This window comes from Pinus tabuliformis, chromosome 7, assembly GCF_031772625.1.
Source record: "Pinus tabuliformis cultivar Carrire ecotype Pingquan chromosome 7, CPIR1, whole genome shotgun sequence".
Taxonomy (NCBI): Eukaryota; Viridiplantae; Streptophyta; class Pinopsida; order Pinales; family Pinaceae; genus Pinus; species Pinus tabuliformis.
Genome location: NC_142293.1, coordinates 613,423,965 through 613,443,761, shown reverse-complemented (window position 1 = coordinate 613,443,761; position 19,797 = coordinate 613,423,965). Strand labels below are relative to the sequence as shown.

Sequence of the window (19,797 nt, the reverse complement as noted above, 5' to 3'; positions counted from 1 at the left end):
AGAATGATGACATGCATTTTTTAGTCACCAATTGGTGCGTCTTGTTTTTATGCTCCAATTTGGTATTGGCTCGTCACAAAATGAATTATTGGGAAGAATAGAGGAAAGTGATATAGTTTACATAATTTTGTGAGATTTAGGAGTGATACACATGAACCATTAGAAGACACAAAGTTCCAAAGAATCCAAAATGAATGTCTAATGCAAACACTTTCTCATGAAAATATGGAAGATAGTCAGGTTTAGATAATGAGAAGGAATTGTAGACTGATTAAAGTATGGTTTTCACTTTGTTTTGGACTTGTCACCTATTGAGAATTTGGGAACACTATTTCTTAATATCTTGAGGACCAACTCACAAGTAGTCTGCATGATTTTTGGTTTGGTTTCTATTCCAATTGAATGATATAAATGTGAAATTCAATGTCTAGTTGCAGGAGCTAGAGCTCCTTCTTTGTTCAATTCTATAAGTACCTAGTAGCACTCTTTGATTTTTATTGAATGTGTTCCTTAAATTTAAGGATAGAATAAATCCAAAGGCATGATCACATCACTTATCCAATTCACCTATTTTAACAACTTTGTTTCAACATTTCACCTATAATCATGCACTTGGTAGAGCTTTTATGTGCTTGTAAGATGATATCAAGTACTGATTTATAGCTCATCCTCAACTTCTGACTCATGGGAACTTATTTAGGTGTCATTACTCATAATGATGCTGCTACAATTGTTGTTTTAGTGCTTAGTTCATTGCAATTACATGAGAACCTTTATGGGTAAACAAGGAGGTTTGTCTAAATCTTTTCTTGTTCATGCAATAGACTATCATTGTTTTATATTTTCATGTAGAAATTATAAAATCTATTACAACATCATCTTACATAAATAAAAGATGGCCAGGCATCACATTGATTGGCCTCCTTAGATATGCAACTTTTTTTATTATTAAAATTGTATCTGGGATGAGCATTTCGTTATCTCATTATTTTTTTCCTCTTGATATTGTGCCCAAAAGTATATCCTTCATATATTTGTGCCTCATACTTTTCTTTTATCCATACCATCACATGCATTTCCTCATAAAGAACTAGATGTTATCTTCACACAAGCTCAGAATACATTCTTACATGGCGATGCATTTTCTCTCAAAGGAATTTACAATAAAGAAGGTATCTCCCTGTTATCAGCCTCTGCTTCCTACTTTCGCAAAATGAAAATCCATCTGCTCTAAAAATTTATAGATGTGTGCATTTTTTGCTACTCTATTGCATCTAAGGGGCTAAGCCCTTAGATTAAATCTAGTACAATGTTTTCAACTTTTCAAAGCTAAGCTTAATAGAATATGGTTTTCCGATTTCCTAGAAAATCAGCTTGTTGTAGGTATGGAAAATTACCACTCTTATCTCTTCCATCATTGAGATTAAAAATTATATTTTTCTAAGGATTCGAATATGCATCACTTACCTTTTTTCAGATTACAAGGACCACAATTAGGCATGATCACACATGCTATTATCCAATCCATGGTTTTATTTCACTTATCATTTTTGGTTGTTTTTTGATACCGAGGTTGTGGAAATTGGGAATGGGAGTACGATGAAATATCAACTGGACAAAAAAATTAGTCTTATCAAGGTAAGCTTTATTTATTTTGAGCCTCTGAAATCAAGTGCAATTTTTGTAAGTTGTTGTTTTATTGGGTACCATATTCTAGGTTAATCTTTATTTACGGTTTTATTTTGTAATGTATAAATGTAGGTAGATATATTTTGTACTCCTCTCAGATTTTCTAAGGATTTTTATTATATATTCCTTTTCTAAAAGGAACTTCGAGGTTCATCGATATTGAAAAAATCACGTTCCTTGTTTATATTTGCTTTTAAGTTTTCTGGATAAGAGAACTCCTATGTAAAAGGACATTGCGGACTTGTAGATATAGTTTTCCGAAATGGGTGATTTAATCTTTTTCTTTGATAATTTGCTAAAGGCCATAGCATGTAGGCATAGCTCTTCATAACACAGCTAAAGGAATGAAATATTTTGAGAAGTTTCATGTAATTGCTTGAGAATTTTGTTTCAATTCAAATGAAAGTTTCCTTTTATGATATAAAGGGCTCTTTCATGATTCACCAAGGCCATCAATCTATTTATCTTCCTCTCTCCTTCTCTTACACGTGCATGTGGATTTAAGCACTATTTGTTACTTTAAACCTAATTAGATCAACATTTATTACTCATGAAGGAGATGAAATATGGCTTAGTCTGGTTCAATAGATGCCTTCACCAAGTAAATATTGGTCCATCGCATTGTTCTTAGTGACCATTGTAGCTTAATTTTAAAGTGCATGTTTTCATATTAGGAACCTATAAGTTTGTATCAGAACAAAAGTTTTCTGAGCTCTTTGAGAATGATAACATGCATTTTGCAGTCACCGAGTGGTGCTTCTTTTTTGTATGTTATAGTTAGTTATTGGCTTGTCACAAAATGAATTATTGGGAAGAATAGAGGCAACTAATATAGTTTACATAATTTTGTGAGATTGGGTAGTGATATACATGAATCACTAGAAGAGAGCAAGTTCCACATAATCCCAATTGAAGGTCTAATGCAAACACTTTCTCTTGAAAAAATGGAAGATAGACGGTTTTAGACAATGAGAAGTAACTATAGACTAATTGAAGTATGTTTTTCAATAAGTTTGGGACTTGTCACCTATTTAGAATTTTGTAACATTATTTTTTAATCTCTTCAGGAAAAACTCACAAGCAGTTTGCATGCTTTCTAGCAATGGAAACTATAATTAGCACCATTATTGTTATCACTTGGTAGATATAAAGCCTCTAAGAATATATCAGAATGGAGGTTTTTGGACTCTTTGAGAATGATGACATGCAATTTTCAGTCACTAGTTGGTGCGTCTTGTTTCTATGCTCCAGTTTGGTAATGGCTTGTCACAAAAAGAATTATCGGGAAGAATAGAGGCAAGTGATATACTTTACATAATTTTGTGAGATTGGGGAGTGATATACATGAATTACTAGAAGAGAGAATGTTCCACATAATCCAAACTAAAGGTCTAATGCAAACATTTTCTTATGAAAAGATGGAAGATAGTAAGTTTAGATAATGAGAAGGAATTGTAGACTAATTGACGTATAGTTTGCACTCTATTTGGGACTTGTCACCTATTTAGAATTTGGGAACATTATTTTTTAATCTCTTAATGAACAACTCACAAGTAGTATACATGCTTTCTGGTTTGGTTTTTATTTCAGTTGGTTGATATAAATATGAAATTCAATGTCTAGTTGTAGGAGCTGGAGCTCCTTCTGTGTTCAATTCTGTAAGTACCTAGTAGCACTCTTTGATTTTTATTGAATGTGTTCCTTAATTTTAAGGATAGAATAAATCCAAAGGCATGATCACATCATTTATCTGATTCACCTAATTTAACAACTTTGTCTCAACATTTCACCTATAATCACGCACTTGGTAGAGTTTCTATATGCTTGTAAGATGATATCAAGTATTGATTTATAGCTCATCCTCAACTTCTAACTCCTGGACACTTATTTAGGAGTAATTACTCATAATGATGTTGCTACAATTGTTGTTTTAGTGCTTAGTTCATTGCAATTACATGAGAACCTTTCTGGGTAAACAAGGAAGTTTGTCTAAATCTTTTCTTGTTCACGCAATAGACTATCATTGTTTTATATTTTCATGTAGAAATTATAAAATCTATTACAACATCATCTTACATAGATAAAATATGGTCAGGCATCACATTGATTGGCCTCCTTGGATAATGACTTTTTTGTTATTAAAATTGTATCTGGGATAAGCATTTCATTATCTCAATACTTTTATGCTCTTGATAGTGTGCCCAAAAGCATGTACTTCATATCTTTGTGCCTGATACTTTGCTTTTATCCTTATCATCACAAGCCTTTCCGCATAAAGCACTGAAAGTTATCTTCAAACAAGCTCAGAATACTTTCTTACATGACGATGCATTTTATCTCAAAGGAATTTACAACAGAGAAGGTATCTCTTTGTTATCAGTCTTTGCTTTATACCTTCATAAGATAACACTCCATATCCTCTAAAAATTTACAGATGTGTGCATTTGTTGCTACTATCTTGCCTCTAAGGGGCTAGGCCCTTAGATTAAATCTAGCACAATATTTTCAACTTTTCATTGCTAAGATTGATAGAATATGGTTTTCTGATTTCCTAAACAATGAGCTTATTGTAGGTATGGACAGTTACCACTGTTCTCTCTTCCATCACTGAGATTAAAAATTATATTTTGCTAAGGATTCCAATATGCATCACTTATATTTTTTTTCAGATTAAAAGGACCACAATTAGGTATGATCACACATGCTATTATCCAATCCATTATTTTATTTCACTTACCATTTTTGGTTGATTTTTGATACTCATGTTGTGGAAATTGGGAAAGGGAGTAAGGTGAAATATGGACTGGGAAAAAAAAACGGTCTTAGCAAGGTAAGCTTTATTTATTTTGAGCCTTTGAAATCAAGAACTATTTTTGTATTTAGTTTTTTTATTCGATACTATATTTTAATTTTATCTTTATTTATGCTTTTATTTTGTAATGTATAAATGCAGGTAGATCGATTTTGTACTCCTCTCAGATTTTCTGAGGTTTTTTATTTTATATTATTTTTCTAAAAAGAACTTCCAAGTTCCTCGATATTGAAAAAATCAGGTTCCTTATTCAATTTATTTTATAGCTTTTCTAGGTAAGAGAACTCTTGTGGTAGAGGACATTGTAGACTGGTAGATATAGTTTTCCAAGATGGTTAATTTGATTTTTTGCTTTGATAATTTGCTGAAGGCCATAGCATGGAGGCACAACTCTTCATAAAGAAGTTCAAGGAATTAAATATTTTGAGAAGTTTCATGTAATCCCTTGAGAATTTTGTTTCAATTCAAATGAAAGTTTTCTTTTATGATATAAATGGCTTTGTTGTGATTCACAAAGGCCATCAAGTTATTTATCTCCCCCTCTCTCTCTCACATGTGCATGTGCATTTAAGCACTCTTTGTTAAACTAAACCTAATTAAGTCAACATTTTCAATGTAATGAGACTATTCATTGATACATTTTGGTGAATTTTTAGAACATACATCATCCAGATGATTTCGATTTAGTGCATTTTGCCATGTCATTTGCTTTAGCTTAACAAAATCTTTAGAAAATTTTGTATTTTTGTGGATAAAAATGGAGTTTATCTTTGAATTTGTCTATTTATTACTCATTAATGACATAAAACATGGATTTTCCTGGTTCAATAGATGCCTTCACATAGTAAATATTGGTCCATCACATTGTTGTTAGTGTTCATTGTAGTTTAATTTTGATGTGGATGTTTTCATATTAGGAACCCATAAGTTTTTATAAGAATGGAAGTTTTTTGGACTCTTTCATAATTATGACATGCACTTTTCATTCACGAGGCGGTGCTTCTTATTTGTATGTTACAATTTGGTATTGGCTTTTAAAAAAATGAATTATTGGGAAGAATAGAGGCAATTGATATAGTTTACATAATTTTGTGAGATTTGTCAATGATATACACAAATTACTAGAAGAGAGAAAGTTCCACATAATCCAAATTGAAGGTCTAATGCAAACACTTTCTCATGAAAATATGGAAGATTGTTGATTTTAGACAATGAGAAGGAACTGTAGAATTATTGAAGTATGGTTTGCACTATGTTTGGGACATGTCACCTATTTAGAATTTGGGAACACTCTTTTTTAATATCTTGAGGAACAACTCAGAAGTAGTTTGCATGCTTTCTAGAAGTGGAAACTATAATTGTCACCATCATTGTTATCAATGGGTAGATATAAAGCCTCTAAGAAGATATCACAATGCATGTTTCTGGTCTCTTTGAGAATGATAACATGCCGTTTTCAGTCACTAGATGGTGCATCTTATTTCTATGCTCCAGTTTGTTATTCGCTTGTCATAAAATGAATTTTTGAGGCAAGTGATATAGTTTTCATACTTTTTTGAGATTGGGAAGTGATATTCATGAATCAAAAGAAGAGAGCTAGTTCCATAGAATCCAAATTGAAGGTATAATACAAACAATTTCTCATGAGAATATGGAAGATAGTCGGGTTTATACAATGAGAAGAAACTGTAGACTAATTGAAGTATGGTTTGCACATTGTTTGCGACTTGTCACCTATTTAGAATTTGGGAACACAATTTTTTTAACTCTTGAGGAACAACTCACAAGCAGTCTGCATGCTTTTTGGAAGTGGAAACTATAATTGCCACCATTATTGTTATCACTAGGTAGATATAAAGTCTGTGAGAAGATATCACAATGCAATTTTTGTGTTTGGAAGTGCACAATTTTACCAGATTTATTTTGTAATGATTTCTTTATATATTGATTTTCCTGAATATTTTGTTTCCTTCCAACAACTTTCGTAGCTTGGAGGGTATCATTCAGGTAATAGACTCTCTAGCCAGTAAAAAAATTGAAAATTCTCTCCTAGTGTAACAAATATTCTCTCTTGGTGTAACAAATTCAAGATCGAAAGGGTTTGTTCTTTCTTCTATGCTACTATTTCCTATGTTACCGCCTTATGACATTTCCTTTGCAACATGTGGTGCAATTTCTAGTTTAATTATCAATAACTATTAGGTAGATGGTAGATATTTAACCTCCATGGAATATGCCAGAATATCCATACCAGTATTTACACATCAAGGATTAGAATTTTATCTCCAATTTAGTTATTTTTTTTAATTAATTTATCTCAAATTAATTAATTAAAGTGAATGTCATAGCAACATGTGTCATATTGGGCATGTGGTATTTGATAAGCCATGGTATGGGCCAATGATATTATAACAAAAGCTATTTGCAAGTTAAAAATTTCCATGTTAAAATGGGGGGTGAATCTCTAGGGTTAAGAATATTGTTACATGTTTTTAAAAATGAATATATAGTTAAATTAAATTAAAGTTATAATTTAGTTAATTTTTATAAAAAAATAATCTAGGTAATGTGATATATATGATGCGGTAAGTGTTTTAATGGTTGCAAATCACAAATCAAAGGTTGATATTTATCTCCAAAGTAGTTATACCATTTTTTCCCTTTTAATTAAATTTGTTCATTGAAAAAATTACCATATGAACAATTGTTATATGAAATGAGTTTTTTTGGGCACGTGGTATTGATAAAATATGGTATTGGCACATACTATTGTAACAAAGCCTATTTAGAGATTAAGGATCCCCACGATAAAGTGGGTGTGAACTTCCATGGTTAAGAATCTTGTTACAACTTGTTTTAAATTTAAATATTTTCAATCTATATATTAATTATTTTTATAATAAATAATAATACTAATTTTAAGGAAAGACATCTCAGCTCAAGATGAACCCTACAACCGCCGCCGCTGCAGCGCCCTCGGCCTCCGTATGGCCTCGGCTCTCTGCCGTTGAAGGGGAAGATTCAATCCAAGTTAGAAGGCCGGAGCATTCCTCATCACTTGAGAAGCAAGCATTAAGCAGAGATCTGGAGCCGGAGCCGAACCCTAACTGCGAAGCTGCCACCGCCGTCGCCTCATTGTCCTCGGCCGCCGCTTGGCCTCTGCGCGGATTTGCTGCTGAAAGGGAGGCTCGATTCAGGATCTATCGAAGGCGCGAAGCCGAGTTGAAGATCCAAGCGGACGTTGAGCCGAAGGAAGAGGCGAACTTCCATGCGTTGAGCATAGGCGCGCATAGCCATGGCAGCTCTGGCCCCTCCACTGATCAGGGGCCTCTCTACAGATCGGTCGCCCTTCCCTTTGCAGCGGATCCGTGTTGGAGCAAAAGATACCTTAGGCAGAAGACCTTTTCTCTCCTGCTGCCTCCTTTGCGTCAAGAGATGGGAGACTCAAAAGATTCTGGCCCCGTGCTGCTCCAGAAATCTTTTGAAACTTCCTCTGCCCCCTTTCAGGTTCAAATCGCACAGATCTTTGGCAAGAACATTCTGCAATGGGTAAACCCTACAGATCTGGTGCAGAACCTCAAAGCCAAGCTGGAGCACAGACTTGGGATCCCCTCAGCCCTACAGAGACTTATTTTCCAAGGTAAACAGCTCGATGATCCTCTTCCTCTCTCTTTTTACAGCATAAAAAACAACAGCTCTTTAGTGTTTTCCTTTCGCTTAAGAGGTGGAGCTGCTGGTCAATCCTCTTCTGCTCCTCCATACTCCTATAAAGCTGCAGTCCGCTCTGAGATACCCGCTTCCCCTGAACCTCCCAAACCCAAGCCTTTTTTGGTTGACAAATTGGAGGAGGTTCCCTCTGTTGAGATCTCCTACTCTGACCTTGCAGACGACACCCAAAAATTCGTTGAAAGGGCCATCATCTGCAGATTCAATGGGCTCTGGCCATGCTCAAAGGATCTTTATGACTGGATCAATGACAACTAGACTCACCGTTGCAAAGTTTATTTCTGTGCAAAGGGATATTTCATAGTGTTGTTCGATAATCCCGAGCACTACGAAAAGGCCTTAGAAGAAGGCCCTTGGTTCATGGGTTCAGCAGGCCTCTTCTTAACTCCATGGTTCCCAGACTTTGACCCAGCTTCTGCAGTCATCACTAAAGCCCCTGTCTGGATCAGACTTCCAAATCTCCCAATACACCTGTGGCGCACAGAAGTATACAGGCAAATTGGCAACACCTTGGGCTGCTTTTTAATGGGAGATTACGAGAGGGAATGACAAGGTCTCTATACATATGCTAGAATATGTGTGGAGCTTGATTTAAGCAAGGGACTGCCAGAGCAAATCAATCTCAAGATCAATGACACTGTTTGGACCCAGATTCTAGATTACGAAAACACTGCCTTCTGATGCCGCCATTGTCACCTAACAGGGCACCTGCAGAACTCTTGCACATCACTGACAGCAAGAACGAAAAAGGGCATCTTCGCAAAAACCAAACCCAAGCGTTGGGCTCCCTGTCCTCCGCCGCCAGCAGGGAGCTCTAGCTCCCCAAGTTCGGAGGATGAGGAAAGCGATTCAGAACCGGACCAGGCGCCTCAGCCGATGGATCCGCCCACGGATACTAAGGGGCACACCCATGTCACAACAATCTCCCAGAAACGCGCCCATGAGACTTCCTCCTCTGAATCAGAAAAGGAGTTCCCGAAGATAGAGAATTCCAGTCTTCAAGTTGTTTTAGCTCATTCTCCCCATGATGGCTGGACAAAAGTCAACAAAAAGAAAGGGAAAAAACACTGTGTTGTAGTTTCTGCCCCTGTGGGGTAAAAGTCAGTTAGTCAGTCTTTGCTCTCAAGTTATTTGATGTAGCATTGAGATTGAATCTTTCCTCCGGGACCGAGGTTGATGGATCCATCATTTCTGGTCTGTCGGTCTCTTGCTTCTCTTGATTGTACTATATTTTACTTAATAGAATTAGTCTTTATCGAGAAAAAAAAAAATACTAATTTTAAATAAGGTTATAAGTTACTTAGTTTTCATTTTAACAATTTGAGATATATCATACCCATGAGGTGTATACCACCTAGTTTGCATGGGGTTCAGTCCTTGCTAGGTTTTAGATTCAAATCAATTATCACTACCATCCACCTAATAATTATTGATAATTAAATTAAATCTTAGAGGCATTCACCAACCATTTAATTTCTACGGTTGCACAAGTGAATTTTTCACCTTATAAAATCATTTTGTCATTTATATTGCATGTACAATTTAATTTCTATGGGTTGCACAAGTGCAATTTTCACCTTATAAAATCATTTTTTCATTTATATTGCATGTATTGATACTCTTTAGCATTCACCAACCATTTAATTTCTACGGTTGCACAAGTGAACTTTTCACCTTATAAAATCATTTTGTCATTATATTGCATGGATTGATATTCGTTGGCATTCACCAACCATTTAATTTCTACGGTTGCACAAGTGCACTTTTCACCTTATAAAATCATTTTGTCATTTATATTGAAAAAATATATCAGAAAGTATCATCATATTTTTTTTTCTAAATTAATATTTCATTGACTTTTCATAGAAGTACATAGCTAATCATAATTTTTTTCTTAGGCTTACCAATAGGGATACCACAATAGAGAAAAAAATGCATATAGTTTTTCAACTAAAAACCAACACAGAAAGATAACAATTTGTAGAGTTTAAGATTTTTCCATTTGAGGGGAAACATAGCCATCGATATATCAAAATTATCTTATGTTTGCAACTTCATGACTAAATAAGGAAAATATTAGAAAGTGAAATATTAGTCAAAGAAGGACATGTACACCTCTATTTGTTGGGATTATTCCCTTGATGGTGGCATATTGCTTGAGCCTAAAGGTGAGCCTAGTTTGATGCAAGCTAGATGGTCCTCAATCTCCATGAGAAGCATCTTTAGAGACTCGATTTTGTTCAATATTTACTTCCCCACATCCCATCAGTCCAGCAATAGCTTTCCCAAGAAGGTCTTGATATGTCAATACAAGTCCATAGTGTGGAGATAGTGATTTTCACATCCTTATGCGTTCCTTGGGTCCAGAATCCATGCAACAATATTTTCCTAAACATTAACATGTAAAACTATTTGATGGTCATGGGAAACCTCCAATTATTTCCCTTGCATCTCAAATTAAAATTGTAGAAGGGTGTGTTCCTAACATTAGCATGTTGATATCTTGAATCTTAAGCATGGAACATTGATGCCCTATGTCTCCATTACCTCGCCCTTCCCTAAAAATGTGAACTCATTCTTGAGTCATGGACGAGGTGGGAAGAAAGAGCCTCTTAAATTAAGATACCTCAAATTGATGGGATCAAGCACATGAAGATTCGCTAGGAAGGAATACCCTTCAACTACATTCAATAGAGAATCAAAATTTAGTAATGGAGGATAATTATGGCTCTGTCGATCTATAATGGGTGAGGGGGAGAAGCATAGTAGGCTTGAAAACAATAAGTGAACAATGGATGGATGCAAGGAAAGTCCATATCGCTTGGACAAAACAAGAATTACGAAATTAATGCAACAACTAGAGCCAGGCACCATAGTAACGTGGCAACTCAATTCATGATGAAAGATTGAGAGTTAGTCTTGGCACAACTAAGATCAATATTCATTTTCATGTGAGTTGGTGGATGCATTATTCAAAAGTTTTAACATATGGGGAGAGGCATTGGATGTGATGGCTAGCATTTTGACTAGCTACCACCTACCCTTCCACATTTAACAATGCCATCGAGGGGTCTCTTCCCTCATTAACCATATTCCTCGAGTTTCCCCCTCTTTATTTACCACCCTTATTACAGAGAAAAGTATGATCATATTAAATAAATATTCACAACATTATAATACACTTTCCACCTTATAAAATTAATTCCCATTTATGATTTAAAACATGTACAATACAAAGTGTGATGATATTAAACTAATAATTCTTTTATAAACTTTATGCCTCCCTCAATGGTTTTTGTTTAAACATTGAAAATATCATAGTTTCAACTTTCCCTCGGTGTCCTTTTAATATTCCAAAAAAAAAGTGTAGAGAGAAATAATAGGCTTAGAACTTGAGGGCTTCTAAAAGGTTTCTTTAGTTTAAAGATGTATTTCAAAAGTGGACAACATAATTAGTCATTTATTTGAAATTTAATTATTGCTTATTTAGCATAAATTGTAATAGTTAGTGAAATTAATAGTTTAATTATATTTTTTAACAAACATGATATAATGTTAAATTTCACTAGTCAGATTTGGTTTTTAGGGTTTCTTCTTCAAAGAAGTCAAGTTTTAAAATTAATGATAATTTAGATGACACACTGAAACAAATTCAATCATATTAAGGGTTGGTGTTGTCCAAAACCAATGTGATCCTATAATGATTTTGATAGCTTAGATGCCCTTGGATGGTAGTTTCTTAAACCACAATCTAGTCTCAAATGTCATGGACATACTAGAAAACAAAAAATAAATAAACAAATACTACGAGCTTCACCAATATTCATTACCAATATGTTGTGATCTAGGGTTGTGCCAAGTAATTAGTTGAAGCAAGGTAGAGGCGGTAATGTCATCAATTTTTGTTGTTAACTAAGGAAGTTGTTGAATGATGAAACTAAACAAGTTGGAGTTTGGGGTTTAGTAGATGACAAACTTATTCAAATTTTAATTAATATTCAATCCCACTATGCCGTGTGGGTTGTGGTCTCTAGATTTTTGAGTCTAGTTCTCCTCCTTGGGCTTACTTGACATGCTCATGCTTTCTTCATTTTCTTCTTATCGCCATAGATAATTTTATTCCAAGTGTTAAGTAGCAATAGGCTGCAAGTAGGATTAGCAAATCAACTTATGTGAAGCTATAGCATGAACATTACTTCGACCCATTCTTTTTTAAGTTTGCTAAGAATGATGAATCCTCTATTCCATTTATTTTTCTCCTGAGTGATACAATAAATATCCTCCTCTTTTTTATGGGACTATAAAGCTCAACCAAAACGAAACGTCACCTTGAATTACAAACTACACCTCCCACTAAACCTAAAAAAAACAATCCTAGAAAGACACAAAATAAATATACTCATTTATTACATACATCTTCTTTCTATAATTTTTTCTTTTATATCATATACAATTTTCACATTAAACCACTTACCACTTACCGTGACTTATTATATTCAATATAAAATTATATTTTTATTTAATAAAACAATTTTAAATAATAATAATAATATTTGTTATCTATATATCCATGAAAAGATAACAACCATGTGAACGTATTTTTAGAAGCAAAATAACACCTAAGCACAATGTCTTATATCTTATAAAATGAATAGATATAAAATAAGTACAATGTCTCATGTCTACTTACATAATAAATGTACTTTGATTGGGCATTTTTATACGGATAATGATAATAAGAAAATATTTCCAGTTATACTATATTTGATGCATAAGGTCACCTATTCCTTTCCCGAAGAACGCATCGGGTATATGTGAGATTTTTTTTTTTTTTTATATTAATTATTTTTAATATTAAAAGGTTATTGAGATTATATTTCAATATACATTTTTACTTTGAGAGATATTTCACATTTTAGTATTGAAGATATGTTTTTTTAGAAGGTGGCAAAACCTATCAAACTGTCAAACCAACAGTGAGGACAGCTATCTCTGGCTGCTCTCGAATGTCGGTTTGACTCATCACCTTTATCAAGGAAAATCACGCCACCTGTAATAACCCGCTGGTGGTCCGTAAGGGAGCAGGCTGTAATAACCCGCTAGTGGTCCGTAAGGGAACAGGCTTTCACTCCTGCCAGATGCCTCTGGGTCTTCGGCCGTTAACCTGTTTCCTTACGTCCGAGAAAGACGAGCTCTTAGCCAAACAGAGTATTGAAGATATGTTGTGATGTAATATTAGATAATTTTATATTTCGAAAATGATTAAACAATATTTAAATAGAAAAATATACGTTAATTTTAAATTATTAAAAAAATTATATTTTTGAGTTATAATAAAAGTTTAGAAAGATTGTTATTTTTCATAAAGAGAAGAAAAATATATATCAATATTGCAAAGTTATTTCATAATATTATATTTAAAAAAAAATTATTAATATTAATAAATTAAAAAATATTAATAATATTTTTTTAATATTAATTATAAATATGAATAATAACAAATTTATTTTATTATTTAGTATAAATGAAATATTCCTATATTTATTTTAATTTTATATGAATATTATAGAGAGATAAAGTATCTTAAAAAAAATTAATTTGGTCTATTATAATTTTCTATTTTTGATTTGAGAAAAATGTATAACTTTTTTACTATTTAATACTGAGTTAAAGAGATGTGTAATTCATATGATAGTTAATATATAATAGTTTAGAAAAAATTATTAATAATAAAAAATTATTTGAATATTATGTATAAATAAAATATTTCAATGTCTATATGAAATAATATTAACAAAACCACATTAATAAATATAATTTATATATTTCAATATGAAAAACTTTGATACTAATAATATATTATTTATACTTAATATTAGTACTAAAATAATAATTTAATATTAACATTAATTATAATTTAACATTTACATGAGTATTAATATTAAAACCTTATATTGCAAAGTCAATTTAGATTTAATATTGGGCTATCTATTTATTGAGGTAATGGATGTGTATGTTATATCTTTAAATATAATACCTATTTTCTTCTATGATTTTACTTTTCTTTGCTTTTACTTTTCTTTGTTTTGTATAGGTGTTTATTAACATGTAGCACAATGAATTTATAATTATACAAGTATGTGTGAAAACATAAATTGTGAAAACATAATTATGGATTTAGAGGTGCAAAAAAGTTATTATTTAAAACATTGATATGGAGTTTTGATTAAAGGAAATATTAATGTGCAAACATTTAAATTAGAGGGATGGACCAAATAATTTCATATCCACCTGATATGTAGGGAGAAAGCAATCTAATGTAAAAAATTCTTATATTTTCATTTTATGATAAAGATGTGTACATATTATGTTATATTAATGCCGTCATATAAATTAAATAGTTAGCAAACTTGTATGCATAGTATTTTTTTAATTAAATTAAAAAGTAAAAAAACTTTAACTATTTTTTAAATAAATCTTGATCATTTATCATGACTATTGGTATTCTTATCATCTATCTAATAATTATTGATAAAGAAAAAAAAAAATCTATCCCAAAATAAATGAGCTGAATTTAACAATTGAAAATAAAAAAATTATCATAATTAAAATATTTTATTCATATATCCTTCAAAATAAAGATAATTAATTTCTTCCATACTCATCAATCAAAATAACATAACATACAATGTGTGTGAGAGTGTGAATATTAGATCATATAAAATAATTGAAAAAATTTGGATTATATATAAAATTTGTTCTGTTTTTTTTTTAATTAATAATAATAATAGTGATAATTAACGTCTATTGAAAAAATTTGGATTATATATAAAATTTGTTCTGATTTTTTTTTTTAATTAATAATAATAATGGTGGTAGTTAACGTCTATTAAAACTAAACTTTGTTCTATGTTAATATTAGTATTTTGCAATATTATTAATTAAAATACTTATTTTTCCTATTATTAAGATTTATTTATTATTAAAAAAATTATAACCATCAAAATTTTATAAAAAAATATTATCTAATAATAATAAAAATAATATATAATAATAAAATAAATAAAATAATTATAAATTAGCAGTAACATAACCGATTTAAATACTATAAAACATAAAATACTAAACTTATAAAATAAAGAATTATTACAATTCATCAGCCCTTCGTTCAGAACTGTGTACAAATTTTAATTAAGAATAACACCGCCCAAAAAAGAAAGACAAGTACACCTTAAAATGATAAAGGTGAAAAACAAATAATTTCATTCTTTAGGGCAAAGGAGGAGATTTGGAATTAATTTCATTTTACAGGGCAATGGAGGAGATTTGGAATTTCACAGCTAGTGGCTCACGTTTGTTTTTACAGGGCAGAAGAAGATAGTAATGTCCTTTTGTAAATTTGTATTGAAAATTATATTTAATAAAATTTAATCGAAATTTTAAAAAATTCAAATTATAGTGTTAAACTTAAAAAAATTGGGTGTTTCAATTTTTTTTTGATATTCTCAACTTCAAAACATAATTCCAGCACTGGCACAGCTAAATTTTTTAAATTATTTCAACTAAAAACTACTTTTAACCGTCTAGACAATTCCGACTCCGTAACCAGCTGCTAACGTTTGCAGGGAAATTTGTCCTTCAAGGAATCAGATTCCATTATTGATTCGATAGAACAAGAATCAACTTTACCTAATGAAATTGACGGGCCAATGAGCACCACGAACCTGTTTCGTCATATGCAGTGGTGAATTCTCAGTTACTACCCTGGCCGCCCTCCATCTCCAGGTCGAAGGAATTTCTACACAGAGGAATTCCAAATCCAGGCAGAAGGAATCTCCGGCCAGAAGAGTTCTTTGATCCATGATTCGCGAGACTGAAATCCTCAAGATGGATCATCAACAAAAGCAATTCTTGCTTGCTGAAAATCGGATCGACAGACATTGCAATCGCCGAACAAAATCCGGACTGAAAGATGTTTTGTTGGTCTCGTCTCTTCTGTTGAACCTGCTACTTTCTATCATGTTTTGGCCATTCCCGATCAATTGGTCCTCGCACCAGGTAAATCATCGAGACGCAGGAATTGAAGAGGGCGTGAGAGATAATAATTCGCAGGTGCTGACATGGAGTAGGCACGCCGCAGCGGAAACAGAGGCAACGGCAGCGTATGATTGTTCTGGTCATGGATATGTCTTCGTCGATACGGTAAGTATTGGGGCAGATGATGGGGGAAAAACATTTAACTGCGAATGTAACGACTGCTACACAGGACCCGATTGTTCCCAAATAGTTGCTGATTGCGCAGCAAATGTCGACAGGTAAGCTTCAATCGTTCTGATTTAACAAAGGAATTCAATTTTGCAGCTCTGATTTATGAAATTTAAGGCGTTTAATTATGTGACGAAAGAGTAATTTGAGAACTGTACTGTAGCGGGGATCCTCTGTTCCTAGAGCCCTTCTGGATCAGGAATGCGGAAGCGAGCGCAACAGTGTTTCCGGGGTGGTATCGGATGAGCTATAAAATACAAGACAGTGGAACAATACAGATATTATCCCCCGAGTTAGAGACTCAAATTCGTGGTATTCATGCGTTGGTGGGAAACGCCGTGACAGAAGGGAGATATATAGTGATTGGAACCGGCTCTAAGCAGCTTATCAACGCTGCAGTTTACAGTCTTTCTCCTAGGCGTGAAGAAGCTCAACATCCTGCCCACGTTGTCGCAGTTCCGCCCCATTACGGAGTATGTTCAGGCTATCCTTCAGCTTTCTCAAGTTATTTGAGTAGATCACCTGAAATCCAGGCATTAATATTAGGGTAATTGGGTTTGCTGCAGACATACAGAACCCAGACTCAAATGTTTGACTCTGCCGATTATAGTTGGGAGGGAGACGCTAGGGCATGGGTAAAACGCTCCAAATCTCTGAACTCGACCAGATTTGTAGAGATTGTAGCGTCTCCAAACAATCCCAGCGGTTCTCTTCAAGAAGGCGTATTAGAGGGACGAAACGTGAGGACTGTTTATGATCATGCCTACTATTGGCCTCACTTCACTGCCATTAATGAACCAGTTAACGAGGACGTGATGCTCTTCACCCTGTCAAAGCTCACTGGACACGCAGGCAGCAGGCTAGGGTAGAAATTACTCATCATTTTCATTAATTTCTTCTTCATTTTCAGGGATATTGATCAGGGTTTTTGACTATATTATAAACTCTTAGTGATTTATATCTGCGCGCAGATGGGCTATTGTGAAGGACTTCAATGTGTATCAGAAGATGACTGACTATGTTTTTGGGAACACCTTAGGGGTTTCACATGACAGCCAGCTAAGGGCGACTACATTACTGAAAACAGTAATCGCTGGTTATCAAGGCAAATTGAAAGAGGGGAAGGCAGATGAATCGAGGAATCAGACGCTTCTTTTCCACTACGCTTACAATGTTATGCGAGGCCGATGGCAAAGATTGGAAAAGATCTTCAGCGGCTCCCAACGTTTCTCGCTTCAGTATTTGACTTCCAACTATTGCAGCTTTTTCCGGACGGTCACGGGGCCTTCGTCAGGTTGGGATTTTTTTGGGCCAATAGTGTAACTTTCTGGAGATTTTTTTTTTAGTTTTTAACCCAAATTTTCTACCTGAAATTACGAGTTTGAATTAAAATTGTTTCGCCAAATTCTAAGCAAAAACTCTGAAACATAATACGTTTTTCCCCTTGATATAAATATGTTGTTCTATTCTTGAAATCCCGAGGGCTTCTTTGATATAAAGATTTTGTTCTACTCTTGAAATCCCGAGGGCACTGTTGTTATTTGTGTGGTATTTTATGTTTGTTTGTTCAGCGTACGCGTGGGTGAAATGCGAGAGAGAAGAAGACGAGGACTGCACAGCAGTGATGAAGAGTGGAGGGATTGTGGGGCGAAGAGGCGAAGAGTTTGAAGGAGAGAAACGGTATGTCCGATTGAGCTTAATCAGACGAGACGACAACTTCGCATTGTTAGAACGTCGCCTACAGGCGCTGCTTTCATATCGTAATTTTACTGTCAGCTCCACCACTTGAGCCGAGCCGAGCGAGAATTATGTGTTGCCCTTGGTTTGTTTAGGGTGTTGGTGGAGCTATAATCTTCAATGGAGATAGAGTGCCACCAGTGACCGCTGCTTCTTTAAACTCTGTCCTTGTGGAAGGAAAATCATATATATTCTATTTTTTTTTAACTCAAATTTACTTCACTTTCAATTAGTTAGTTTAAATTAAATCTTACATTTATATAAGACAGATATATTCCAAGACTCAAATTTATTTTACTCTCAATTAATTAGCTTAAATTAAATTATTTTATTATAATTTTGTAATAATTTTGAAAAATAAATATATTAAATTGAATATTTAATAATTATAAAAATATTTTTTATTTTCTTAAAAATATATTTCAAATTTTTAATTAGTTAAATAAATTGATATGACTTTTTCTTATTTAAGTTAAAAATTATTTATTATAAATAAAAAAACATATTAAAAATTAAAAAAGCTAAATAATATTTTTCAATTTTACACATAGATATTATGTTATTTTACATTACTTTTTGTAACTCTCCCAATTTTACTAGTTATTATTGGGTTTGTTCATATGTGCCTTTATATGATCATATACTTGGTTCATAAAAGGTTTCGAAATTCAAGATAGTGATTTATTTTATTGTATTATTAAAAAAAAAATTATTTTTTATATTTTAGAAAAAAACAATTATTAAATATATTAATTTTGATTTTAATATTTTATTTACAAAACATATTCAATTATTTTATAACAATAATTTTATGTATAAAATCAATATAAAAATTGATTTACTTCTTATTCTATTTAATATAAAACATAGTAACTTTGCTTAATTTTAGAAAATCGTTATATACAGACAATTTAATAATCTTAAAAAATCGCTGTACATATAGACAATTTAATAATTTTAAAAAATTACTATACATATAAACAATTTAAAGTTTTTATATAATAATAGTATTATTTTTTATCTTACTGACCTTAATTTCTGTTATGTAATTTCTTTTTTGAGATGTGAACAAATATGTTAAGATTTCAGATTCAAACACATTTCTCAAAAATGAAAGTTTGACTTTTATGATAGGTTCGTTTTGAAAGAATTACTCTCTTATTGATTACCACGGGCATATAACTTCAAATGTTCCTGGCAAGTATGATTCTAATAAATCTCTAGACTCAGAATAAGATGATTTTCCTATAAAACGTATCCAGGCAAATATTTGTTATTCGGAAGTAGTGTAAATGAAATTATGAGAAGCGGAGGGAGATGAATTCAAATATTATATTATTATCCACCTACCCTTAATTTTGAAATAGCGTGATTTAGATTTTAATGATAAAATATTGTAATGTTTTTAGAATAGTAAGGAAATAATGATCATATGTTGTATTATTTTTAAAATATTAAGGATGTAATGGTTGTTTGTGTGACTTTTGTATGATTTATAAAATACTAAAGAAATAATGGTGGTTTGGTTTTATGTGATTTTATTTTTTATATTTTTATAATATGATTCA

General features: G+C 32.6%; 1 protein-coding gene across 1 annotated transcript; it reads left to right on the top strand.

Moving 5' to 3' along the window:
- The first annotated feature begins 15,924 nt into the window (after nucleotides 1-15,924).
- On the top strand, nucleotides 15,925-18,497 carry LOC149248930 (tryptophan aminotransferase-related protein 4-like). Its single transcript, XM_089456139.1, has 5 exons — nucleotides 15,925-16,542; nucleotides 16,656-16,965; nucleotides 17,059-17,357; nucleotides 17,464-17,786; nucleotides 18,064-18,497. Exons 1-5 carry the CDS (start codon nucleotides 16,088-16,090, stop codon nucleotides 18,279-18,281), a joined length of 1,605 nt encoding a protein of 534 aa, XP_089312265.1. The 5' UTR covers nucleotides 15,925-16,087; the 3' UTR covers nucleotides 18,282-18,497.
- Nucleotides 18,498-19,797: the final 1,300 nt, after the last annotated feature.

Excerpts from the sequence above, each read along its gene's own strand:
- LOC149248930 (XM_089456139.1), top strand. The coding sequence starts at position 16,088 with ATGATTCGCGAGACTGAAATCCTCAAGATGGATCATCAACAAAAGCAA. Across the intron at positions 16,543-16,655 it reads TGCGCAGCAAATGTCGACAG|CGGGGATCCTCTGTTCCTAG; the intron begins GTAAGCTTCAAT and ends ACTGTACTGTAG. Across the intron at positions 17,358-17,463 it reads CACGCAGGCAGCAGGCTAGG|ATGGGCTATTGTGAAGGACT; the intron begins GTAGAAATTACT and ends ATCTGCGCGCAG.